Consider the following 26,533-nt stretch of genomic DNA (forward strand, 5'->3'; position numbering starts at 1 on the left):
GGAAGACTTTGATGAGCCTGACTCTTCACTGTTACAAATGGGAATATCAACTTTTGTGACAACTTTCTCTCTCATACTTACATTATTTTTTACTTTATATCTCTATTGTTTTGGTTTTCGTGCAAATACCAACTTTTTCTTTGTAAATTATGGTTGTCCCATAATTATCAACCAAATAGTTGTTCAAATAACACTCCTTTTATAAATATCACCTGCATCTCCCATTATAATGCATTCATCATAATAAGTGTCGCGTTCAAATCAAATTATACTTTAATTGATTGTGATTGCCAATACCTTAATTGTGTTCAAATTGCCAATACCAATGTCGTGTCTTCTTTTGTTCTTTTATGTGTTTGTAATGATCAAATCACCTCATGCTGCAACAAAAATCAAAGGCCGTGAGGCAGAGTCTCTGTTGAAGTGGAAAGAAAGCTTTGACAACCAAAGCAAAGCATTACTCTCTTCATGGATTGGTAATAATCCTTGTAGTAGCTGGGAAGGAATCACATGTGATGATGATTCAAAATCCATCAACAAGGTAAATCTCACCAATATTGGACTAAAAGGTACACTTCAAAGTCTCAATTTCTCATCACTTCCAAAAATCCGTACCTTAGTTTTAAGAAACAACTTCCTGTACGGCATTGTTCCACACCATATTGGAGAGATGTCTAGTCTAAAAACTCTTGATTTGTCGATTAACAATCTTTTTGGATCAATACCACTATCCATAGGTAATTTGATTAATTTGGATACTATTAACCTTTCAGAAAATAATATCTCTGGACCACTTCCTTTCACTATAGGAAATTTGACAAAACTCAATATACTATATCTTTACTCAAATGATCTCACCGGACAAATTCCACCTTTCATAGATAATTTAATTAATTTGCATACTCTTTACCTTTCATACAATAATCTCTCTGAACCAATTCCTTTCACTATTGGAAACATGACAAAACTCATTAGATTATCTCTTTTCTCAAATTCTTTCACTAAGAATATTCCAACAGAAATTAATAGGCTTACCGATTTGAAAGCACTCGATTTGTATGATAATAATTTTGTTGGTCATTTACCTCATAATATTTGTGTCGGTGGGAAGTTGGAAAAATTCTCTGCTGCTCTTAACCAGTTCACAGGCCTAGTTCCAGAGAGTTTGAAGAATTGCTCAAGCCTTAAGAGACTGAGGCTTGAACAAAACCAACTGACTGGAAATATAACAAATAGTTTTGGTGTGTATCCAAACTTGGACTACATGGAATTGAGTGATAATAATTTGTATGGTCAAATTTCTCCAAATTGGGGAAAGTGCAAGAATCTCACAAGCCTTAAAATCTCCAACAATAATTTGACAGGAAGCATACCACCAGAACTAGGCAGAGCAACAAATTTACATGAACTTAACTTGTCTTCAAACCATCTTACGGGGAAAATTCCAAAGGAGCTAGAAAACTTATCTTTGTTGATCAAACTCTCGTTAAGTAACAATCATCTTTCTGGAGAAGTTCCTGAACAAATTGAATCATTGCACGAATTAACTGCATTGGAGCTTGCAGCAAATAATTTCAGTGGCTTCATCCCTGAAAAACTTGGTATGTTGTCTAGGTTATTGAAGTTAAATTTGAGCCAAAATAAGTTTGAGGGGAACATTCCTGTTGAGTTTGGCCAATTGAATGTTATTGAAAATCTTGATCTTAGTGGGAATTCTATGAATGGAACCATACCAGCAATGCTTGGCCAGTTAAATCACTTAGAAACATTGAATCTCTCACATAACAATCTCTCTGGTACCATTCCCTCAAGCTTTGTTGATATGTTAAGCTTGACAACTGTTGATGTATCTTACAACCAGTTGGAGGGTCCGACTCCAAACATTACAGCTTTCGGAAGAGCTCCAATTGAAGCATTGACAAATAACAAGGGCTTGTGTGGTAATATCTCTGGCCTAGAGCCTTGCTCAATATCTGGTGGCAAGTTTCATAATCATAAGACAAACAAAATTTGGGTGCTAGTTCTATCACTCACTCTAGGTCCTCTACTGTTAGCATTAATTGTTTATGGGATCTCATACTTTTTTTGTCGAACTTCAAGCACAGAAGAATACAAGCCTGCACAAGAATTTCAAATTGAAAATCTATTTGAAATATGGAGCTTTGATGGCAAAATGGTGTATGAGAACATAATCGAAGCCACGGAAGATTTTGACAACAAACATCTCATTGGGGTTGGAGGACATGCAAGTGTTTACAAAGCAGAGTTGCCTACAGGTCAAGTGGTAGCTGTGAAGAAACTTCATTTATTACAAAATGAAGAAATGTCTAATATGAAAGCTTTCACAAATGAGATTCATGCTTTGACAGAAATTCGACATCGCAACATTGTGAAGTTATACGGGTTTTGTTTACATCGACTACACTCATTTTTGGTTTATGAATTCTTGGAGAAGGGTAGTGTGGACATCATTTTGAAGGACAATGAACAAGCTGCTGAATTTGATTGGAATAAGAGGGTGAATATTATTAAAGATATAGCTAATGCCTTATGCTATCTGCATCATGATTGTTCCCCTCCTATAGTTCATCGAGATATATCCAGCAAGAATGTTATTTTGGATTTGGAATATGTAGCTCATGTCTCAGATTTTGGAACATCTAAGTTTCTAAATCCCAATTCATCCAATATGACTTCTTTTGCAGGCACCTTTGGATATGCTGCTCCAGGTCAGTCCCTTTTTTTTTTTTTTTTGTCTATATTAATTAATTAAGGTTAGAATATAGTTTATCATTAGTAGTTACATGTAAAATAGAATTATTTCACAATTGTCTAATCTACATTTCATGTTTTGTTTATGAAATTCTTTTGCAGACAAAGGCTAAAGCCAACCTCGATACAAATAAAAAACACAATTCCCCGACTGCATTTTCTGAAAAGAATTGAAGGTTTTTCAATAAAGATCACACAATTTCTGTTACCAACACAGAAACCCGAAGCAGAAGCTGATAGAATTAATTTCGTTAAGAATAAGAAAGGACAAAAGTTGATAATCGTATCCAAACTTCAAAATAATTCACGATTCAAGTCATCAATCAAAATGACAACAGTGACTGGCTACACAAAGCTCAAGTGTTCAACCCCTAAAAAATCATAATCTATAATAATAAATCGAGATTCATCAGAATAAAGTAAGGTTCATGTTACGGCTCAACAATCGGACAGAAAGAATTGAGATCCATGCTGTGATTCATATCAAATTAGATACGCGCAATTTGCATAGGTTAGGTTCATTTTTGTTTCAAACCGAGATACGACTAGAATGTATTGTAAAATATTTATAAACAAGGTTATGATGATAGATCAGATAATCTAGTACTAGTGCTGTCAAAATGAATTTTGGCTTGATGTCTTCTCTCATTCTATATTCCTTTATAAATAGTACAGACTCAGTAGCTACAATTAGTAACTTCCTAAATTATACAAAATATATAGGAAACTAATGATGACAGATCCCCTTATTGACAAGTACAAGTTGTAGAACAAGATAAGAGGTGAATATATATAACTACTACAGTGTGGGTTACATCTTTGAGTTCAAAAAAAGGGACCATTAACAGAATGCAAATTCTTTTGTTGATGACAATATAAAATATAAATAAATAATCAAAATCCAACCAAATGTTCTCAATCCAATCATAATGTAGCTGTAAATATGTGATGTGTAGTAAAAAGAAGATAATTACCTCTCCCATAGCAAAAATATTGTATACTAAATCAAATGATCTGATCCATTTTCACCAATACCCTTTGCACGAGCAAGATCCATTTTTGAAATGATGGAAGCGCCTTGAGTCTCTGAGTATGACCTCATGTTCAACAATCATGGATATGTAGGATATGGCACTATGGCAATCACCACAGATGCGTAAATTCTTAGTGATTCGAATAGGTGCACCTGGGGGTAGTGTTAGGATGCATAGGCAAGAGCCAACTTCTCACTGTGTTCTAAAAGCTGGTCACCCTTTTCTTCATCATCCACATCATGAAGAGCAAAGTTTGTCTGTGGAACATACCCAATGGCCTTAATGCGCTGAATCAAATCTGCCAGTGTTTCATATATCTTCTGAGATTGTGAGTGAGTTCTGTCTCCCACATAAAAGGTTTCCATACCTTTCCTTCCTTGGACCCAGCTCCAACCAGGTCTTTTCTTGATTCCAGTACGTTTCATCAAATATCTAATTCTCGCCACATCTTTCCAGCGTCTGGCATTAGCATATATATTTGAAAGCAATGTATATGTCCCATCATTGTCGGCCTTCAATTCTAACAGTTTTTTCGCCGCGAATTCTGCAAGTTCTACATTTGAGTGTGTCCTACAAGCACTAAGCAAGGCAATCCACACTACTGGTGTTGGTTCCATCGACATATCATTAATGAGTCTCGTAGCTTCACATAGACGACCGGCTCGACCGAAAAGATCAGCCATACAAGCATAATGCTCTACTCCAGGATCAACTACAAAATCCTTGCTCATTCTATAAAACAAATCGATTCCACGATCCACCATTCCCGAATGACTACAAGCATAAAGCACAACAAGAAAGGTTATGCCATCAAGCACTAGAGCCTCTTTCCTCATCTCATCAAAAACACGGAAAGCATCTTCGCTGCACCCATGCATGCCATACCCGGTGAGTAGCGAGGTCCAAGAGATGGCATTTCTCTTTGACATGCTGTCGAAAACTACTTGGGCAGTATCTACATCTCCGGATTTGGAATACATGTCTATGAGACAATTAGCCACAAACAGAACATCTGAATCAATACGACTTCTACGCAACACATAAGCATGAATCTGCTTACCAAACCTCAATGCTGCCAAACGAGCACAAGCCATGAGTACACAAGATATGGTAAAATCATTAGGAACTATACAGTTATCAAATTTAAACATTTCAGAGAAAAGTTGCAGGGCGTGATTTGCATCTCCATACTGAGCATAACCTCCAATCATCACAGTCCAAGTCACCACATCCCTATCTTTGGGACATATTTCATCAAACATCGCACGAGCCACTTCTAAACTCTTGCATTTAGCATACATATCAATTAGAGCATTAATCCCCGCCAAATCATCATTATCATCATTATGCTCCCCCTTGAGAATAAATTTAATTGAATAACAATGAGTTTCTTTTCCATGAAGCAAAGCTCCAACAGACGCACAACCAGAAAGCAACGACATGAGCGTAACCACATTAGGACGACAACTACATCCACACATTTGCCGAAACACATCCATTGCTTCACAACCAAACCCTCTCTGAGCATACCCAGAAATAACAGAACTCCAAGTAACAACATCCAACTCAATTCTCTCTTCCCTCATTTTCCCAAACAAAGAAAGTGCATCCTCAAATCTACCATTTTGAGAATACCCGGTAACCATAGCATTCCAAGTAACAACATCCTTAAACCGCATCCTCTCATAAACCTTACTAGCGTCTTCCATTTTCCCACATTTTGCATACATATCAACCAAAGCATTCCCAACAAAAAATCCTCAACCAAACCAGTTATAACACATAAACCATGAACTTGTTTCCCACATAACCCCAAACCAAGAAAACCACTAACAGGAAGTATATTAACAACACCAACAGTATCCGGCAAAATCCCATACCCAACCGTCATTTCCCTAAAAAGAAAAACAGCATCATTTGGAACAAAACAATGCGAATAAACAGAAACAATCGAATTCTACGACACCGAAATAAGAGGAGACCATGTATAATGTATTGTTGATGAAGTAGTTTTGCTTGGATTATAGATTTGCATTGCTGTTTTGAAATTTACGAAGAAGAATGATATAAGAGGAGATTATGTGTATTGATAAGTAGTGGTGGTTTTGAGTTGAACGGAGGGAAACGTGAGAGCATGCTAGCTTTTTCATAAAAAGCCAGATCATAAAGTTTTTTCAATGCTGTTGTTACTTGAATTCATTTATCACTTTTTTCATTATGGACAAAACTAAGTACAAGCCTTGCAAGTAAGCTGCTACTATTGAAGACTTGTGAAGCAAGCTTCCCATTCTCTCCTTCAACTTTCTGTACAACCATTCAATGCATTGGTTGATGTGTATACAGTTGAAAAGCACTAATGTTGTAACCAAAACTCCAAATGTTTCAATTATCACCGAATTTCTTTAAAAGGTAATTTGCAATCCTTCATTTGCAGATTCTTGAAGTTTCTATTTGCTAGCATGTACTACATGGCGTATTTAATGAAATAGACAAATAGTTAAATTGGTTGCTACAAACTTGTTCAAAATGAATGAGTGATCAACACATTGTCGATTCATTTTGTAGGTGTGATATTTTTAGTTATGGGGTCATCTTATGGGAGCTCTTTACCAAGCAGGAACCCTGGAAAGAAGTGCATCTATATCGAGTTATTTATCATGTTGGTGAGGAGGATGGCCGTCTGGACATTCCAGACAATATGGCCCCTGATATTACTAATATTATTAGACAATGTTTGAAGAATCAAGTGTAATCTTTTAGGTGCAGAGCATTTTAATATTTATATGGTGTATGTAATGCACTTATCGTGTCCTACATTAAAATGTTTTGCCACTAAAAGTAAATGCAATTACTCAAAATAGAATGTGAAATAATGAGAGTTCCATAAATATATTGTTAGCAATCTGCAGTTAATAGCATCTGGAAGTAAGTTGCAAGGAAAATAAAGTTCAATCCACCTACTATTTAATTTTCTTTTATTTGTTTCATTATCATACTTGTAAATTTAATTTTCTTAATCTTTATTATTCACTGTATCAGGATTTATGGGCAAAAAGAAGAAGATAAGAACCTTCTCAAGGATTTCAAGCATTCGAGACCTGGAATATCTATCAGTTTCTCGCAATTAGTAAGTTTCAACTCCTCCAAACTCTCTACATTGGACAGCATCCTCTCTAGTGTACTGCCATATTAATCAGTCAGACCAAATTCTACCACATTTTCCAACATATTTTCATGAGTGTAATTGGAACTTCATCTCTAAACATATAGTATACAAAAGTAACGGTAAAAAATTACAATCAAAGAAGCCAATGACTTTTTGCTGATCATTAAATCATACTGGTTTTTGACTGGATCTCAAAGAAGCCTTTTATTGACATATCAAAGTATTCACAAAATGGGTTGTTAAGGTAAGGAACATTGCCATTGTTTTGTTGATGAAGTGGTTAACGGATACACCCAACATAATAATTGAAAAAGACCTAGTACCCGGACAGGAAAGCCGTAAAAGATTACAATATGATGCATGAAACCAATACGAAACATAATGTTAACTAAATGGAAAATCTACATTATAAGCTTGGAAACAATGCAACAACCCGTGAACAACAGCAGAAAAATGTAGCACAAAAATCTAGATTTAATTCATACTCTAAGAGAAGTAAAAAATATAGTACAAATTGTTTGTGAAGTTTACTTTGAAAAATGTTAAATAAAAAATGGAATGTACTTCAGCTAAATGATATGGCAACTATGAGGTACGTGAATCTCCTCAAGTAGATAAGTTAGTCCTTGAACTGCACCAATCATAAGAATTGCAGTCTTCCAATTCCAGAATTGCTGCAGATAAGTGCAGTAGACTGTGAATGGTAAGAAACATATATTGGTGAAATCACTGTCAATGGAGAGATAAGATAAGTCTTTCAATGAATTAGATTTTTTTTTTTCTTTTTTTGTGGCCCCTATTACTCCAACCTCATGTTTCTGATCAAAACCACAATAATAAGTCTAAGTCTTCACCTTAAAGACAAAAGTGAAAGACTTTAATGAGCTAAGTCTTCACTATTACAAGTGGGAATATCAATTACAATGCATTATAAATATCACCTAAATCTCCCATTGTAATGCATTCATCATGATACAAGTGTCTAGTTCAATTATATATATCTCAGTGATTGCCAATAATTTCATTGTGTTGAAATTTCCAAAATACTTCAAAGAATGAAGCTCTTACCAATGTCATGTCTTATTTTGTTCTTCTACGTGTTTGTAATTGCAACATCACCTCATGCTGCAACAAAAATCCAAGGTAGCGAGGCTGATGCTCTGTTGAAGTGGAAAGCAAGCCTTGACAACCATAGCAGGGCATTTCTCTCTTCATGGATTGGTAATAATCCTTGTGGTTGGGAAGGAATCACGTGTGATTATGAATCGAAGTCCATCAACAAGGTAAATCTCACCAATATTGGATTAAACGGTACTCTTCAAAGTCTCAATTTCTCATCACTTCCGAAAATACACACCTTAGTTTTAACAAACAACTCCTTGTATGGAGTTATTCCACACCATATTGGAGAGATGTCTAGTCTGAAAACTCTTAATTTGTCGATTAACAATCTCTTTGGGTCAATCCCACCATCCATAGGTAATTTGATTAATTTGGATAGTATTGACCTTTCACAAAATAATCTCTCTGGACCAATTCCTTTCACTATCGGAAATTTAACCAAACTAAGTGAATTGTATTTTTATTCAAATGCTCTCTCCGGAGAAATTCCACCTTCCATAGGTAACTTGATCAATTTGGATCTTATTCACCTATCAAGAAATCATCTCTCTGGACCAATTCCTTCCACCATCGGAAATTTAACAAAACTCGGTACATTATCTCTTTTCTCAAATGCTCTTGCTGGACAAATTCCACCTTCCATAGGAAATTTGATAAATTTGGATACTATTTACCTTTCAAAAAATCATCTCTCTGGACCAATTCTTTCCATCATCGGAAATTTAACAAAATTGAGTAAATTAACTCTTGGCGTAAATGCTCTCACCGGACAAATTCCACCTTCCATAGGTAATTTGATTAATTTGGATTACATTTCCCTTTCACAAAATAATCTCTCTGGACCAATTCCATCCACTATCGGAAATTTGACAAAACTTAGCGAATTACATCTTTCATTTAATTCTCTCACTGAGAATATTCCAACAGAAATGAATAGGCTTACCGATTTGGAAGCACTCCATTTAGATGTTAATAATTTTGTTGGTCATTTACCTCACAATATTTGTGTCGGTGGGAAGATAAAAAAATTCACTGCTGGACTTAACCAGTTCACTGGCTTAGTTCCAGAGAGTTTGAAGAATTGCTTAAGCCTTAAAAGAGTGAGGCTTGATCAAAACCAACTGACTGGAAATATAACAAATAGTTTTGGTGTGTATCCAAACTTGTACTACATGGACTTGAATGATAATAATTTTTATGGTCATCTTTCTCCAAATTGGGGAAAGTGCAAGAATCTCACAAGCCTTAAAATCTCTGGTAATAATTTAACAGGAAGAATACCACCAGAGCTAGGCAGCGCAACAAATTTACAGGAGCTTAACTTGTCTTCAAACCATCTAACGGGAAAAATTCCAAAGGAGCTAGAAAACTTATCTTTGTTGATCAAACTCTCGTTAAGTAACAATCACCTTTCTGGAGAAGTTCCTGTACAAATTGCATCATTGCACGAGCTAACTGCATTGGAGCTTGCAACAAATAATTTGAGTGGCTTCATCCCTAAAAGACTTGGTAGGTTATCTAGGTTATTGCAGTTAAATTTGAGCCAAAATAAGTTTGAGGGGAACATTCCTGCTGAGTTTGCCCAATTGAATGTTATTGAAAATCTTGATCTTAGTGGGAATTTTATGAATGGAACCATACCATCAATGCTTGGGCAGTTAAATCGCTTAGAAACATTGAATCTCTCACATAACAATCTCTCTGGTACCATTCCCTCAAGCTTTGTTGATATGTTAAGCTTGACAACTGTTGATATATCTTACAACCAGTTGGAGGGTCCAATTCCAAACATTACAGCTTTCAAAAAAGCTCCAATTGAAGCATTGACAAATAACAAAGGCTTATGTGGTAATGTCTCTGGCCTAGAGCCTTGCTCAACATCTGGTGGCAAATTTCATAATCATAAGACTAACAAAATTTTGGTGCTAGTTCTATCCCTCACTCTAGGCCCTCTACTGTTAGCATTAATTGTGATCTCATACCTTTTGTGTCGAATTTCAAGCGCAAAAGAATACAAGCCTGCACAAGAATTTCAAATTGAAAATCTGTTTGAAATATGGAGCTTTGATGGCAAAATGGTGTACGAGAACATAATCGAAGCCACTGAAGATTTTGACGACAAGCATCTCCTTGGGGTTGGAGGACATGGAAGTGTTTACAAAGCAGAGTTGCCCACAGGTCAAGTTGTAGCTGTGAAGAAACTTCATTCATTACAAAATGAAGAAATGCCTAATCTGAAAGCTTTCACAAATGAGATCCATGCTTTGACAGAAATTCGACATCGCAACATTGTGAAGTTATACGGGTTTTGTTCACATCGACTACACTCATTTTTGGTTTATGAATTCTTGGAGAAGGGTAGCATGGACATCATTTTGAAGGACAATGAACAAGCTCCTGAATTTGATTGGAATAGGAGGGTGGATGTTATTAAAGATATAGCTAATGCTTTATGCTATATGCATCATGATTGTTCACCTTCAATTGTTCATCGCGATATATCCAGCAAGAATGTCATTTTGGATTTGGAATATGTAGCTCATGTCTCAGACTTTGGAACATCTAAGTTTCTCAATCCCAATTCATCCAATATGACTTCTTTTGCAGGCACTTTTGGATATACTGCTCCAGGTGAATTCTTTTTTTCATTAATTAAGGTTAAAATATTTTGTAGTTTATCTTTAGTACTTTACATGTAAAATCTAATTATTTCACAAATCTACATTTAATGTTTTGTTTTTCAAATCCTATTTTTCACATAAATATTTGTAAATTTCTACAGAACTTGCATACACAATGGAAGTAAATGAGAAATGTGATGTGTTTAGTTTTGGGATATTAACCTTGGAAATACTTTTTGGAAAGCACCCTGGAGATATTGTAACTTATTTGTGGCAACAACCTTCACAAAGTGTTATGGACATGAGACCTGATACTATGCAATTGATAGATAAGTTGGACCAGCGTGTCCCTCATCCCACAAATACCATTGTTCAAGAAGTGGCATCGATGATAAGGATTGCAGTTGCTTGCTTAACTGAAAGCCCGCGTTCTCGCCCTACCATGGAGCAGGTCTGCAGACAGTTTGTAATGTCATAATCATCTTCAGATACATATTGTCTCATATATATGGTGGATTCAATATAAACGATTGAACTTTTGTATGATCGTCATTATCTTTTTGATACTATAATTCATATAATATTTAGACAAAATTATTGAGTTTTACTTAATCAGGCCTTTTATTCCATAAATATCAATAATTTTAAAGCAAAATTAAAATGTTCAAAATCACTACACACACTGTAAAGAATGACATCCTCCCCGCAAGGTCTAGTTTTTGTTTATACGCAAATCCATAAATTAATTTTGACCACATGGTAGACTCATATCAATGATGTGCACACAATATTATATAGACATCAAAATATTTATAAGGAATAATTGCTTTAGTTTTCCTAATTTAGGAGTCATAAAATGTTGAGAGACTTGTACATTTACTCCAAATGGTGGAGAAATTAGTTCAATGTTGGCGATAAATATTGAATTATTAACTCTATGAGTTTAGTGTAGTGTTAAAAAGATAAACTTTTGAACTCCAAAGGCTTGGTCTAGTGGTAAAAAGACAGGTCTTGAATCCGAAAGAACCCAGGTTCGAGCCCTACTAGTGCCTTTGGAGGGAGGTTGAATTCAAATGTTTTAAGTTTATGTTCAGATAGTATCCTTAATGAGATAAATCTAAATCTCTTTATAAATGATGACTGAGTCAAGCTAAAATTTAGTTAGTATCTTTGGAAGGAGGTAAATGTAAATTCTTTTGAAAATGACCATTGAACCCTATAAGAGTGTGTTTGGATGGAGGAATGTTTTGAGGGAATGTAATGTTTTGAGGGAATTCAACTACTTTAAGGTGAATTCTATTGTTTGAATTCACCTCAAAGTAGTTGAATTCCCTCAAAACATTACATTCCCTCAAAACATTCCCCCATCCAAACACACTCTAAGGTATTCTCTACTTTGGCCAGGGGCATTATCCCTCCATCTAAAAATATTTTCATAAACAAAATTGAAAAGTAATAACAATGAATGATGTTAGATTAATGAAAGTTAAGTATATATTTTTCTAATTGAAAGTTAAACTCATTACCTCCCTGTTACTCCAAATCGGTGGACGACTGACTTTAATTATTACAATAGCTTATTTACGTATTATGTTTGTGTGTATAAATAAATATCAGCTACATCTCCCAATATGATGCATGCAATATCATAATAAGTCTCTTGTTCAATTATAATACATCAGTGATTGCCAATACTTTCATTTTATTGTATTCAAATGCTTCAGAGGATGAAGTTCTTACCAATGTCGTGTCTTCTTTTGTTCTTCTATGTGTATGTAATTGCCACATCACCTCATGCTGCAACAAAAATCAAAGGCAGTGAGGCAGATGCTCTGTTGAAGTGGAAAGCAAGCCTTGACAACCACAACAGGGCATTGCTCTCTTCATGGATTGGTAATAATCCTTGTAGTAGTTGGGAAGGAATCACATGTGATGATGATTCAAAATCCATCAACAAGGTAAATCTCACCAATATTGGACTAAAAGGTACGCTTCAAACTCTCAATTTCTCATCACTTCCGAAATTGAAAAGTTTAGTTTTAAGCAGCAACTCCTTCTACGGTGTAGTTCCACACCATATTGGTGTAATGTCCAATCTAAAAACTCTTGATTTATCACTAAATGAACTCTCTGGTACCATTCCCAATACCATTGGTAATTTGTACAAACTATCCTATCTTGATCTCAGCTTTAATTATCTCACCGGGTCTATCTCAATTTCTATAGGAAAGTTGGCCAAAATAAAAAATCTCATGTTACATTCGAATCAACTTTTTGGCCAGATTCCTCGTGAAATTGGGAATTTGGTCAACCTCCAGAGACTATATCTTGGAAATAACAGTCTTTTTGGCTTCATTCCTCGAGAAATTGGATATCTAAAACAACTCGGCGAACTTGACTTGTCTGCGAACCATCTCTCAGGCCCAATCCCTTCTACAATTGGAAATTTGAGCAATTTATATTATCTTTACCTTTATCATAACCATCTCATTGGTAGCATTCCAAATGAATTAGGAAAGCTCTATTCCCTTTCCACAATCCAATTGTTAAAAAACAATCTTTCAGGATCAATCCCTCCATCCATGGGTAACTTGGTCAATTTAGAATCTATTCTCCTTCATGAAAATAAACTCTCTGGACCAATTCCTTCCACTATTGGAAATTTAACCAAAGTGAGTGAATTATTAATTTACTCAAATGCTCTCACTGGAAAAATTCCACCTTCCATAGGTAATTTGATTAATTTGGATTCTATTCACCTTTCACTAAATAATCTCTCTGGACCAATTCCTTCCACTATCGAAAATTTGACAAAACTCAGTGCATTAACTCTTTTATCAAATTCTCTCACTGAGAATATTCCAGCAGAAATGAATAGGCTTACGGATTTGGAAGTACTCGAATTATATGATAATAAATTTATTGGTCATTTACCTCACAATATTTGTGTCGGTGGGAAGTTAAAAACATTCACTGCTGCACTTAACCAGTTCAGAGGCCTAGTTCCAGAGAGTTTGAAGAATTGCTCAAGCCTTGAGAGATTGAGGCTTAACCAAAACCAACTGACTGGAAATATAACAGAGAGTTTTGGTGTGTATCCAAACTTGGACTACATGGACTTGAGTGATAATAATTTTTATGGTCATCTTTCTCCAAATTGGGGAAAGTGCAAGAATCTCACAAGCCTAAAAATCTCCGGTAATAATTTAACTGGAAGAATACCACCAGAACTAGGCAGAGCAACAAATTTACAGGAGCTTAACTTGTCTTCAAACGATCTAATGGGAAAAATTCCAAAGGAGCTAAAATATTTATCTTTGTTGTTCAAACTCTCGTTAAGTAACAATCATCTTTCTGGAGAAGTTCCTGTACAAATTGCATCATTGCATCAACTAACTGCATTGGAGCTTGCAACAAATAACTTAAGTGGCTTCATCCTGGAAAAACTTGGTATGTTGTCTAGGTTATTGCAGTTGAATTTGAGCCATAATAAGCTTGAGGGGAACATTCCTGTTGAGTTTGGCCAATTGAATGTTATTGAAAACCTTGATCTTAGTGGGAATTCTATGAATGGAACCATACCAGCAATGCTTGGCCAGTTAAATCACTTAGAAACATTGAATCTCTCACATAACAATCTCTCTGGTACCATTCCCTTAAGCTTTGTTGATATGTTAAGCTTGACAACTGTTGATATATCTTACAACCCGTTGGAGGGTCCGATTCCAAATGTTACAGCTTTCAAAAGAGCTCCAATTGAAGCATTGACAAATAACAAAGGCTTATGTGGTAATGTCTCTGGCCTAGAGCCTTGCTCAACATCTGGTGGCAAATTTCATAATCATAAGACTAACAAAATTTTGGTGCTAGTTCTATCCCTCACTTTAGGCCCTCTACTGTTAGCATTAATTTTTTATGGGATCTCATACCTTTTGTGTCGAACTTCAAGCACAAAAGAACACAAGCCAGCACAAGAATTTCAAATTGAAAATCTATTTGAAATATGGAGCTTTGATGGCAAAATGGTGTATGAGAACATTATCGAAGCCACTGAAGATTTTGACAACAAGCATCTCATTGGGGTTGGAGGACATGGAAATGTTTACAAAGCAGAGTTGCCCACAGGTCAAGTTGTAGCTGTGAAGAAACTTCATTCATTACAAAATGAGGAAATGTCTAATCTGAAATCTTTCACAAATGAGATCCATGCTTTGACAGAAATTCGACATCGCAACATTGTTAAGTTATATGGGTTTTGTTCACATCGACTACACTCGTTTTTGGTTTATGAATTCTTGGCGAAGGGTAGCATGGACAACATTTTGAAGGACAATGAACAAGCTGGTGAATTTGATTGGAATAAGAGAGTGAATATCATTAAGGATATAGCTAATGCTTTATGCTATCTGCATCATGATTGTTCCCCTCCTATTGTTCATCGAGATATATCCAGCAAGAATGTTATTTTGGATATGGAATATGTAGCTCATGTCTCAGACTTTGGAACATCTAAGTTTCTAAATCCCAACTCATCCAATATGTCTTCTTTTGCAGGCACCTTTGGATATGCTGCTCCAGGTCAATTCCCTTTTTTATATTAATTAAAGTTATAATATTTTGTACTTTATCTTTAGTACTTACAGGTAAAATGAAATTATTTCACAATTGTCTAATCTACATTTCATGTTTTGTTTATGGAATCCTATTTTTCACATGATAAAATCTTTTTAAATTTCTACAGAACTTGCATACACAATGGAAGTAAATGAGAAATGTGATGTGTATGGTTTTGGGATATTAACCTTGGAAATACTTTTTGGAAAGCACCCTGGAGATATTGTAACTTATTTGTGGCAGCAACCTTCACAAAGTGTTGTGGACCTGAGACTTGATACTATGCCATTGATAGATAAGTTAGACCAACGTCTCCCTCATCCTACAAATACCATTGTTCAAGAAGTGGCATCGATGATAAGGATTGCAGTTGCTTGCTTAACTGAAAGCCCGATTTCTCGCCCTACCATGGAGCAGGTCTGCAGGCAGTTTGTAATGTCATAATCATCTTCAAATATATATTGTCTCGTATATATAGCCTAAATGTTGTTTTCACCAAATATGCTTTGTCATTGTTTCATATTAGTAAAACTTTTTGTTTGTGTTGCCAGGCAATATTTCTAAAAAGTAAATTGATTTTTAATCTTTTATACTGAGAATTACACATTAAGTAATAAGTACATGATGCATGCACAACGAAGAAAACTTCCAAATAGATACAAACAAAGGATGAACTATCTGAACCTAATCTAACTAAACAAGAAACCAAGAATTTGTCAACATAGTTATCTTATCTAGAATATAGCAGTGTTTGAGTGAGTGACCATAGCATTCCTCTTAAACCACCAGAGAAGATTCACTTTAAGTTAAATAATTGGGATTTAAGTTTAACTGATCATATAAGTTTCATTTTCACATCACCATAATAATGCAAGTTGTCAAGACCAAATGAAAATAACATAACAAACCATGAATAATCTAATCACAGCTTGTTTGCACACGATAGTTGAAGAACCCACCAAAATGCTTATTTGGCAGACCAAATTCTACCTCATTTTCCAACATATTTTCACGAGTGTAATTAGTAATTCGTTACTAAACATATACTATGCAAAAGTAACAGTATAAAATATAATCAAAGTCCACCATTATTGATGCATCTAGTTAGAAACTTCATAATTATGATAACTTGTTCATGCCACGGTGATGTTCTTCATATACATTTTATTATATATAAGTTTCCCTCAAACAAAATGCATAAAATTAGTATAATCGGACAAAGGTGAAAGCCTACCTCGATACAAATAAAAAAACACAATTCCCATATAGCATTTTCTGAAAATAATTGAAGGTTTCGTCAATAAAGATCACACAATTTCTGTTACCAACACAGAAACCCGAAGCACGATATATTCTCTTGTAACATATTGACAAGGAATGCTATTGTTATATTATTGAAACCTTGGCTGTCTCTATGTTGTTCTATTGAAACCCTATATTGTTAACACTAAGAAGTAGTTCAAGGCAATAATAATCATGACAATAAGGTAAAAGGTTGTACTTATTCAAATTTTACTCATATCGTTCATTGTGAGAATCATGGACCAAATTCAATAGTAATGTTAGACTAAATTGATATAGTAAGCGGTTAAAATATATGGTTAATTTGGTCTAACATAATTTTAATGATCACAGAATTTTACTCCTAAATATATGTTAAAATACTAACAGAATTTTATGAACCAATTTTTCTCTTTTGGTTCATAAATATTCTGCTAGACCTCTTAGTAGAGTATTATTAGGCAACAACAAGCAGTCAGCAGTTATGTTATTAGACAGACAGTTATTTTATTAGACTGATTTTGAATAAATAGATAAAAGGAAGGAAAAATTCCACCTTCAATTGGTAACCTGATCAATTTGGATATTATTGACCTTTATGGTAATCAACTTTATGGAACAATTCCTTCCACTATCGGAAATTGGAAATTTAACGAAAGTAAGTGCATTATCTCTTTTATCAAACGATCTCACTGGGAATATTCCAACAGAAATGAATAGGCTTAACAAATTGAAGATTCTGCAGTTTGGTGATAATAATTTCATAGGTCATTTACCTCCCAATATATGTAGTAGTGGAAAGTTAACTGTGTTCTCGGCTAGAAATACTCAGTTCACAGGTCCAATTCCAAAGAGTTTGAAGAATTGTTCAAGTCTAAAGAGAGTGAGACTTGAACAAAACCAACTTGCTGGAAATATAACAGATAGCTTTGGTGTGTGTCCAAACTTGTACTACATGGAATTGAGTGGTAATAAATATTTTGGCCATATTTCACCTAATTGGGGAAAACGCAAGAATCTCATAAGCCTTAAAATCTCCAACAATAATTTAACAGGGAGTATACCACTAGAATTGGTTGGGGCAACCAATTTACATTTACTTGATTTGTCCTCGAATCAACTAACAGGAGAAATTCCAATGGAGCTAGGCAACTTATCTTCATTGATCCAACAACTCTCGATAAGTAGCAATTACTTTTCAGGGGAAGTTCCTGTACAAATTGCCTCATTGAAGGAAGTTGCTATCTTGGAGCTGGCAACAAATAATTTAAGTGGCTTCGTCCCAAAACAACTTGGAAGATTATCTATGTTATTACACTTAAATATGAGCCAAAATAAGTTTGAAGGAAACATTCCTGATGAGATTGGACAGTTAAAAGTTATTGAAAATCTTGATCTTAGTGGGAATTCTTTGAATGGAACCATACCAACAATGCTTGGACAGTTAAATCGCTTAGAAACATTGAATCTTTTTTGTACCATTCCCTTGACCTATGGTGAGATGTCAGGCTTGACAACTGTTGATATATCATGCAACCAATTGAAGGGTCCAATTCCAAAAATTTCATCCTTCCTACAAGCCCCATTTGAAGCATTAAGAAATAACAAAGGCTTGTGTGGTAATGTCTCTGGCCTAGAGCATTGCTCAACATCTGGTGGCAACTTTCATAGTCTCATAATACTAACACAATTTTGGTGTATGAGAATATCATCGAAGCCACTGAAGATTTTGACAGCAAGATCAATCTCATTGGGGTTGGAGTACATGGAAGTGATTACAAAGCAGAGTTGCCTACTGGTCAAGTGGTAGCTGTGAAGAAACTCCATTCACTACCAAATGGAGATGTATCTAATCTAAAAGCTTTTGCAAGTTAGATTAGTGCTTAGACAGAAATCCGACATCGCAACATTGTAAAGTTATATGGGTTTTGTTCACATCGACTACACTCATTTTTGGTTTATGAATTCTTGGAGAAGGGTAGCATGGACAACATTTTGAAGGACAATGAACAAGCTAGTGAATTTGATTGGAATAGAAGGGTGAATGTCATTAAAGATATAGCTAATGCTTTATGCTATCTACATCATGATTGTTCCCCTCCTATTGTTCATCGAGATATATCCAGCAAGAATGTTATTTTGGATTTGGAATATGTAGCTCATGTCTCAGACTTTGGAACATCTAAGTTTTTAAATCCCAATTCATCCAATATGACTTCTTTTGCAGGCGCACCTTTGGATATGCTGCACCAGGTGAATTCCCTTTTTTATATTAATTAAGGTTATAATATTTTGTAGCTTATACTTACATGTAAAATGTAATTATTTTACAATTGTTAAATCTACATTTCATGTTTTGTTTATGGAATCCTATTATTCACATGATAAATCTTTTTAAATTTCTACAGAACTTGCATACACAATGGAAGTAATGAGAAATGTGATGTGTATAGTTTTGGGGTATTAACCTTGGAAATACATTTTGGAAAGCACCCTGGAGATATTGTAACTTATTTGTGGCAACAACCTTCACAAAGTGCTACGGACCTGACAATTGATACTATTCCATTGATGGATATGTTAGACCAACGTCTCCCTCGTCCTACAAATGACATCATTGTTCACAAGGTGGCATCGATGATAAGGATTGCAGTTGCTTGCTTAACTGAAAGCCCGCGTTCTCGCCCTACCATGGAGCAGGTCTGCAAGCAGTTTGTAATGTCATAATTATCTTCAAAGGGTTAATTACATATATATTGTCTCATCTATATAGCCTAAATGTTGTCCACATATCCCACAATATGGCTGTCAAAGTTCCGTAGACTACTACCCACAAACATATGTCAGCTAAGTCACCAACATATTGCATTCAACACAATTAGGTATTTTCAATAGAATAAATTTGCTATCAGCAGATTCTCACGAAACAAGAACACTGGCAAATAATGTTTGATCATGACAAGAGTTGCATTGAGATAGATAGACTAATAATATCACAGAAGAAAAAACAAAAATAAGGTAGATGGTATCAATAAATGATCCTCAGGACGGCAAAAACAAAGCCCTTACATGGTTACTGGAGCTTTCAATTCAATCCCTTTAAAGCAAATTTTATCACATATCATGGTTGGTGAAACAAATACTGAGAACTTATAAGCTCACAAGTCAACATTCTAGGAGAATTGAGAAAATAGCTTCAATAGCTTCTTTGGCTGAAAATGTAAGCATCTAATAAAGTTACTAATTTACCTTATGGAATAGCTATCGATACAGCCTAGTAATCTGTACTGTAGGGCATCCTACAATAACCCGTTCCAGTTTTATCTTCGTTTTCTCTGTTTTCATTTTTTTTAAAATAACTTCCTCTCGTTGCTTTGGGAATTTCATCACATGGTAATGTATAGATTTGTTGCCAAATGCATCTTGAAGTGTTAGACTTTGGTCTGCATCATCATCTCTTGAGTAAGTTTCAAAATTTCCTCCAAGTTTTACCGTATATAGACGACTCTGTTGTAATTTTTAGAGGAGGAGGGGGACACAAAATAATAAGAAAACTCAGCTCAGAAGGGGAAATAGATAAGGGCTAGAAATTATAAGAAAACAGGCCAAATATCATACAAATAAACTCATCACATTAATCAATGTATTGTCATCATAATAAGTTATTAGATTTTGAGACCCCTTATCACAATATGAGAACACAAACATCCAAATGGCAACTAATTATTTGTCAAAAAAGGAAATTAATTAACACAACTTCATTTTGCACAAATGCAAATCCGCATGAACTTTACTTAACAATCAGAATGAACATTCAAATGTTGGAGCATAATGTCAGAAATCAAATGTAGAAGCTGATATAAAAGAAGAATATTATTAGTACATGATAATGAACGGTTCTAAAAAGAAACCTTGCAATTTTTGTTGAACAACCGCAACAAGCTAACCGAGTAAAAGGATAGTTCAAGTGAAAACCAACAACAAAAAAGCCTATCTATCAACTCTGAAAACATACAGAAAACACATTAAATACAAAGGAAACAAAATACCCATTGTACCAATAACTCGATAAGTTGGTGACACTTAACAAGATTCTCAACGATGCTTTGATGATGCAGCAGTTTTGCATTGACTAAGGATTTGCTTTCTTTTGAAATTGTAGGTGCAATTGTGATCACAACTATCAAATTGAGATGCATATAGTGAATTGAAGAGTGAAAAACCTATTTCCAAATCATAAATGGAATCTAACTATGAATTGTATGTTGCACAATTAATGAAAACATGACATTAAGATTAAACATGTGATATACAGTACACACCAATAAAAAAAACATAAGTTGATATATCGTATCCAAACTTCAAAATAATTCACGATTCAAGTCATCAATCAAAATGACAAAAGTGACTGGCTACACAAAGCTCAAGTGTTCAACCCCTAAAAAATCATAATCTATAATAATAAATCGAGATTCATCAGAATAAATTAAGGTTCATGTTGCGGCTCAAAAATCGGACAGAAAGAATTGAGATCCACGCTGTGATTCATGTCAAATTAGATACAAGCAATTTTCATAGGTTAGGTTCATTTTGTTTCAAACCGAGATACGACTAGAATGTATTGTAAAATATTTATAAACATGGCTGTGATGACAGATAATCTAGTACTAGTGCTGTCAAAATGAATTTTGGCTTGATGTCTTCTCTCATTCTATATTCCTTCATAAATAGCTACAATTAATGACTTAATCACTATTACTAATTACAAATATATTATGATTTGAATTCTAATTCTAATCATATACAATTAGTAACTTCCTAAATTATACAAAATATATAGGAAACTAATCATAACAGATCCCCTTATTGACAAGTACAAGTTGTAGAACAAGATAAGAGAATGCAAATTCTTTTGTTGATGACACTCCACTGTGATAAGCTTTTAAAATATAAATAAATAATCAAAAATCCAACCAAATGTTCTCAATCCAATAACGTAGCTGTAAATATGTGATGTGTGGTAAAAGAAGATAATTACCTCTCCCATTGCAAAAATGTTGTATACTAAATCAAATGTTCTGATCCATTTTCACCAGTACCCTTTGCACGAGCAAGATCCATTTTTGAAATGATGGAATCGACTCGAGTCTCTGAGTATGATCTCATGTTCAACAATCATGGATATATAGGTTATGGCACTATGGCAATCACCACAGATGCGTAAATTCTTAGTGATTCGAATAGGTGCACCTGGGGGTAGTGTTAGGATGGCATAGGCAAGAGCCAACTTCTCACTGTGTTCTAAAAGCTGGTCACCCTTTTCTTCATCATCCACATCATGAAGAGCAAAGTTTGTCTGTGGAACATACCCAATGGCCTTAATGCGCTGAATCAAATCTGCCAGCGTTTCATATATCTTCCGAGATTGTGAGTGAGTTCTGTCTCCCACATAAAAGGTTTCCATACCTTTCCTTCCTTGGACCCAGCTCCAACCAGGTCTTTTCTTGATTCCAGTACGTTTCATCAAATATCTAATTCTCGCCACATCTTTCCAGCGTCTGGCATTAGCATATATATTTGAAAGCAGTGTATATGTCCCATCATTGTCAGCCTTCAATTCTAACAGTTTTTTCGCCGCGAATTCTGCAAGTTCTATATTTGAGTGTGTCCTACAAGCACTAAGCAAGGTAATCCACACTACTGGTGTTGGTTCCATCGACATATCATTAATGAGTCTCGTAGCTTCACATAGACGACCGGCTCGACCCAAAAGATCAACCATACAAGCATAATGCTCTACTCCAGGATCAACTCCAAAATCCTTGCTCATTCTATAAAACAAATTGATTCCACGATCCACCATTCCCGAATGACTACAAGCATAAAGCACAACAAGAAAGGTTATGCCATCAGGCACTAGAGCTTCTTTCCTCATCTCATCAAAAACACGGAAAGCATCTTCGCTGCGTCCATGCATGCCATACCCGGTGAGTAGCGAGGTCCAAGAGACAGCATTTCTCTTTGACATGCTGTCGAAAACTACTTGGGCAGTATCTACATCTCCAGATTTGGAATACATGTCTATGAGACAATTAGCCACAAACAAAACATCTGAATCGATACGACTTCTTCGCAATACATAAGCATGAATTTGCTTACCAAACTTCAATGCTGCCAAACGAGCACAGGCCATGAGCACACAAGATATAGTAAAATCATTAGGAACTATGCAGTTATCAATTTTAAACATTTCAGAGAAAAGTTGCAGGGCATGATTTGCATCACCATGCTGAGCATAACCTCCAATCATCACAGTCCAAGTCACCACATCCCTATCTTTAGGACATATTTCATCAAACATAGCACGAGCCACTTCTAAACTCTTGCATTTAGCATACATATCAATTAGAGCATTAATCACCGCCAAATCATCAGTATCATCATTATGCTCCCCCTTGAGAATAAATTTAACTGAATAACAATGAGTTTCTTTTCCATGAAGCAAAGCTCCAACAGACGCACAAGCAGAAAGCAACGACATGAGCGTAACCACATTAGGACGACAACGACATCCACACATTTGCCGAAACACATCCATTGCTTCACAACCAAACCCCCTCTGAGCATACCCAGAAATAACAGAACTCCAAGTAACAACATCCGACTCAATTTTCTCTTCCCTCATTTTCCCAAACAAAGAAAGAGCATCCTCAAATCTACCATTTTGAGAATACCCGGTAACCATGGCATTCCAAGTAACAACATCCTTAAACCTCATCCTCTCAAAAACCTTATTAGCATCCTCCATTTTCCCGCATTTTGCATACATATCAACCAAAGCATTCCCAACAAAAACATCCTCAACCAACCCACTTCTGACACAAAAACCATGAACTTGTCTCCCACATAACCCCAAACCAAGATAACCACAAACAGGAAGTATATTAACAACACCAACAGTATCCGGCAAAATCCCATACCCCACCGTCATTTCCCTAAAAAGCGAAACAGCAACATTCGGAACAAAACAATGCGAATAAACAGAAACAATTGAATTCCACGTCACTGAATCACAAATCCCTCTATAACACAATTCATCAAACACCTTACGCGCATGCACAACCGCCTTACATTTCCCATACATAGAAATCACAGCATTACAAACAAACACATTAGACTCAAAACCCAATCGAATAACACAACCATGAATCGAAGCACCAAGTTCAAAATTCGAAATTTCTCCGCACGCTTTGAAAACAAAAGGGAATGTGTAATGATCAGGTGTCCAGTGAAGTGTTTTCATACGACGAAAAAGGCGTAAAGCCGTGTTCGGGGAATTAAAATGAAGTGCGTGTCGTATAAGTTGGTTCCACCAGTAAACGGAAGAGTGAGATGGTGTAACGTTTTTTTCTAAAAGTAAAATAGCGTTTGTTATGGAATTTGAGGAAATGTAAGTGTAAATGAGGTTGGTTACGTTTGTGTAACTGTTTAAAAGATGACCGTTTATGATGTATTGTTGATGAAGTAGTTTTGCTTGAGTTAATGTTTTGCATTGTTGTTTTGAAATTGTTGAAGAATGATATAAGAGGAGGTTATGGGTGTTGATTAGTAGGGGTGGTTTTGAGTTGAATAGAGGGAAGCGTAAGAGCATGCTAAATTTTAAATGATGATTATGTAAAGAAGCAATCGAGAAATGAGTATTCAACTATATAGAGCAAGAAAGGATGTGGTGGTTCATCGTTCATCAACTTTGGGTGTTTTTTTGGGTAATAAGGGATGTTTAATTCAAGAAAGGGGAGGGAGGGAGAGAAGGTGGGAGATTTTAAAAGGATGAGAGGGAAGGTAAGGTTGTGAGAAGAAAAGATTTAAAAGTGTATTGTCTGAGAGAATTGTTCTTCTCACGTATAGTATGGCTGTGCCACACGGGTAAATTACATAAATACTCCCTCGGCAGTTAACTGCCGAGGAATTTGAAATCCGGCTGCAGTTAACTGCCGAGGAATTCCTCGGTAGTTAACTGCCGAGGAAAATGTTTCATCCGATGAAACAGCTACCTGCTCCCCCTATACACTATTTTCTTCATCACCTTCATTTCCACCCCCATTCAATCCCAAAATCCATTTTTTTTTAATCAATTTTTGATCCAAAATCATTCAAGCATCAAGCATAGGAGGTATCAACACACTATTGATGTAAAAAAACAGGTATTGTGCATTTTATTTGATTCATTTTTTGGGTGTTTTAGGGGTATCTATGTCAGTTACGTAGAACCCTGTCATGGGAATCCTCGGCAGTTAACTACCGAGGAAAACTTCGGTCGTTTAGTGCCGAGGAAAACCTCGGTAGTTAGGTACCGAGGAACTCTTGGTGAAAATTTTCACCACGAAAAAATGGCAGCTACCGCCAGATTTTCAAATTTTTTTTTCTTTTGTTTTTTTTTTTGTTTTTTTTGTTTTGATTCATTATGGCATTGATGTTTATACATTACTTAGTTGTTAATTCATATTTATGTGTTGTTTAATTATAGTAATGGGAGAGAATGCGAAAGATGTTCCGGGAGAGACAAAAGAAAATTTTGTCGAAAATTCCGGAGATGTCAAACCGCCTAATATTGAAGCGAAAACAAACATAGATGGAGCTTCCGTCCATGTTGAAGCTTCAAAGTATGTTGGCGGCTCCGGTGTACTCCCACTTCAACCCCACGAGGTCGACACGGCTAAGTTTTTTTCAGACGACGTTAAGTCGAAAAATAGAGATGAATTGCTTGAGTGGGTGCGTCGACAAGCAAATAAGGCGGGATTTACAATTGTCACACAAAGATCAAGCTTGATCAATCCAATGTTCCGGCTAGTGTGTGAAAGGAGTGGAACTCACATAGTTCCGGAAAAAAAACCGAAACATGCGAGGACGGGCTCAAGAAAATGCGGTTGCTTATTCATGATTAGTGGATATCAAAGTAAGCAAACAAAGGAATGGGGATTGAACATTCTTAATGGAGTTCACAACCATCCCATGGAGCCGGCTTTAGAAGGACACATTCTTGCCGGTAGATTAAAGGAGGACGACAAGAAGATCGTACGTGACTTGACCAAGAGCAAGATGCTTCCAAGAAATATTTTGATACATTTTAAGAACCAAAGACCACATTGCATGACAAATGTGAAGCAAGTGTACAATGAACGTCAACAAATATGGAAGGCAAATAGGGGTGACAAGAAGTTGTTGCAATTTCTAATCTCGAAGTTGGAGGAGCACAACTATACTTATTACTCAAGAACACAACTTGAAAGTAATACTATTGAAGATATTTTTTGGGCTCATCCAACATCCATTAAGTTGTTTAACAATTTTCCAACGGTTTTGGTTATGGACTCCATGTACAAAACCAACATGTATAGGATGCCAATGTTTGAGGTAGTTGGGGTGACTTCAACCGATTTGACATATTCGGTTGGGTTTGGATTTATGACACATGAGAAAGAAGAAAACTTTGTTTGGGTTTTAAAAATGTTGCGTAAACTTCTTTCGTCAAAGATGAATATGCCTAAGGTGATTGTTACCGATAGGGATATGTCTTTGATGAAAGCGGTTGCACATGTTTTTCCGGAAAGTTATGCATTGAATTGTTATTTTCATATGCAAGTTAATGTTAAACAAAGGTGTGTCTTGGATTGTAAATATCCTGTGGGCTTTAAAAAGGATGGGAAAGAGGTGGGCAATCGCGATGTGGTGAAGAAGATAATGAAGGCATGGAAAGCTATTGTTGAATCGCCCACTCAACAGTTATATGCAAATGCATTAGTGGAGTTCAAAGATTCATGTAGTGATTTCCCAATTTTTGTAGATTATGTCATGACCACCTTGAATGAAGTGAAGGACAAAATTGTGAGGGCATGGACAGACCATGTGTTGCATCTTGGTTG

At 35.6% G+C, this 26,533-nt stretch overlaps 4 protein-coding genes and 1 pseudogene across 8 annotated transcripts; 3 read left to right on the forward strand and 2 right to left on the reverse strand.

The window, feature by feature from the left end:
• The first annotated feature begins 217 nt into the window (after nucleotides 1-217).
• On the forward strand, nucleotides 218-11,327 carry LOC25482896 (MDIS1-interacting receptor like kinase 2). Of its 3 annotated transcripts, XM_039834442.1 has the most exons (3): nucleotides 231-569; nucleotides 1,365-2,729; nucleotides 10,877-11,327. In XM_039834442.1, the coding sequence occupies exons 1-3, from the start codon at nucleotides 326-328 to the stop codon at nucleotides 11,191-11,193; spliced, it is 1,926 nt and encodes a 641-aa protein (XP_039690376.1). In that variant the 5' UTR covers nucleotides 231-325; the 3' UTR covers nucleotides 11,194-11,327. The 3 variants fall into 3 exon arrangements, with proteins under 3 accessions (XP_013466960.2, XP_039690376.1, XP_039690373.1); XM_013611506.3 differs by lacking the exon at nucleotides 10,877-11,327 and adding an exon at nucleotides 2,875-3,459 and having other exon boundaries at nucleotides 218-2,729; XM_039834439.1 differs by having other exon boundaries at nucleotides 231-2,729.
• On the reverse strand, nucleotides 3,945-8,510 carry LOC120580572 (pentatricopeptide repeat-containing protein At5g16860-like). The gene is given in 3 exon segments (XM_039834451.1): nucleotides 3,945-5,562; nucleotides 5,565-5,701; nucleotides 7,504-8,510. Coding segments are annotated over 2 exon segments (1,725 nt in total). The 5' UTR covers nucleotides 5,698-5,701; nucleotides 7,504-8,510; the 3' UTR covers nucleotides 3,945-3,970.
• Nucleotides 11,328-12,457: 1,130 nt separating the features above from the next.
• Nucleotides 12,458-15,873, forward strand: LOC25482902 (MDIS1-interacting receptor like kinase 2-like; annotated as a pseudogene).
• A 1,335-nt stretch (nucleotides 15,874-17,208) lies between these two features.
• LOC25482903 (MDIS1-interacting receptor like kinase 2) lies at nucleotides 17,209-19,337 on the forward strand. The gene is made up of 4 exons (XM_039830180.1): nucleotides 17,209-18,229; nucleotides 18,328-18,455; nucleotides 18,588-18,796; nucleotides 19,019-19,337. The coding sequence occupies exons 1-4, from the start codon at nucleotides 17,209-17,211 to the stop codon at nucleotides 19,335-19,337; spliced, it is 1,677 nt and encodes a 558-aa protein (XP_039686114.1).
• Nucleotides 18,880-24,488, reverse strand: LOC25482904 (pentatricopeptide repeat-containing protein At5g16860). Of its 3 annotated transcripts, XR_005646318.1 has the most exons (3): nucleotides 21,649-24,488; nucleotides 19,860-20,117; nucleotides 18,880-19,312 (listed from the first exon to the last, which is right to left on the reverse strand). XR_005646318.1 is itself a non-coding variant. In XM_039834453.1 (1 exon), exon 1 carries the CDS (start codon nucleotides 24,259-24,261, stop codon nucleotides 21,700-21,702), a length of 2,562 nt encoding a protein of 853 aa, XP_039690387.1. In that variant the 5' UTR covers nucleotides 24,262-24,487; the 3' UTR covers nucleotides 21,217-21,699. The 3 variants fall into 3 exon arrangements, 1 of the variants encoding a protein (XP_039690387.1); XR_005646319.1 differs by lacking the exon at nucleotides 19,860-20,117 and having other exon boundaries at nucleotides 18,999-19,312; XM_039834453.1 differs by lacking the exons at nucleotides 18,880-19,312; nucleotides 19,860-20,117 and having other exon boundaries at nucleotides 21,217-24,487.
• Between the last annotated feature and the right edge of the window lie 2,045 nt (nucleotides 24,489-26,533).

The sequence above is a fragment of the Medicago truncatula genome, chromosome 1 (assembly GCF_003473485.1).
Source record: "Medicago truncatula cultivar Jemalong A17 chromosome 1, MtrunA17r5.0-ANR, whole genome shotgun sequence".
In the NCBI taxonomy this organism is placed as follows: domain Eukaryota; kingdom Viridiplantae; phylum Streptophyta; class Magnoliopsida; order Fabales; family Fabaceae; genus Medicago; species Medicago truncatula.

Bases quoted from the DNA above. Each gene is read 5' to 3' on its own strand.
- LOC25482896 (XM_039834439.1), top strand. From the start codon at position 326: ATGTCGTGTCTTCTTTTGTTCTTTTATGTGTTTGTAATGATCAAATCA. The intron at 2,730-10,876 runs GTCAGTCCCTTT...AAATTTCTACAG, and splicing joins CTTTGGATATGCTGCTCCAG to AACTTGCATACACAATGGAA.
- LOC25482903 (XM_039830180.1), top strand. From the start codon at position 17,209: ATGGTAATCAACTTTATGGAACAATTCCTTCCACTATCGGAAATTGGA. The intron at 18,456-18,587 runs GTATCTAATCTA...TTCTTGGAGAAG, and splicing joins ATTCACTACCAAATGGAGAT to GGTAGCATGGACAACATTTT. The intron at 18,797-19,018 runs GTTTTTAAATCC...AAATTTCTACAG, and splicing joins TCAGACTTTGGAACATCTAA to AACTTGCATACACAATGGAA.
- LOC25482904 (XM_039834453.1), bottom strand. From the start codon at position 24,261: ATGCTCTTACGCTTCCCTCTATTCAACTCAAAACCACCCCTACTAATC.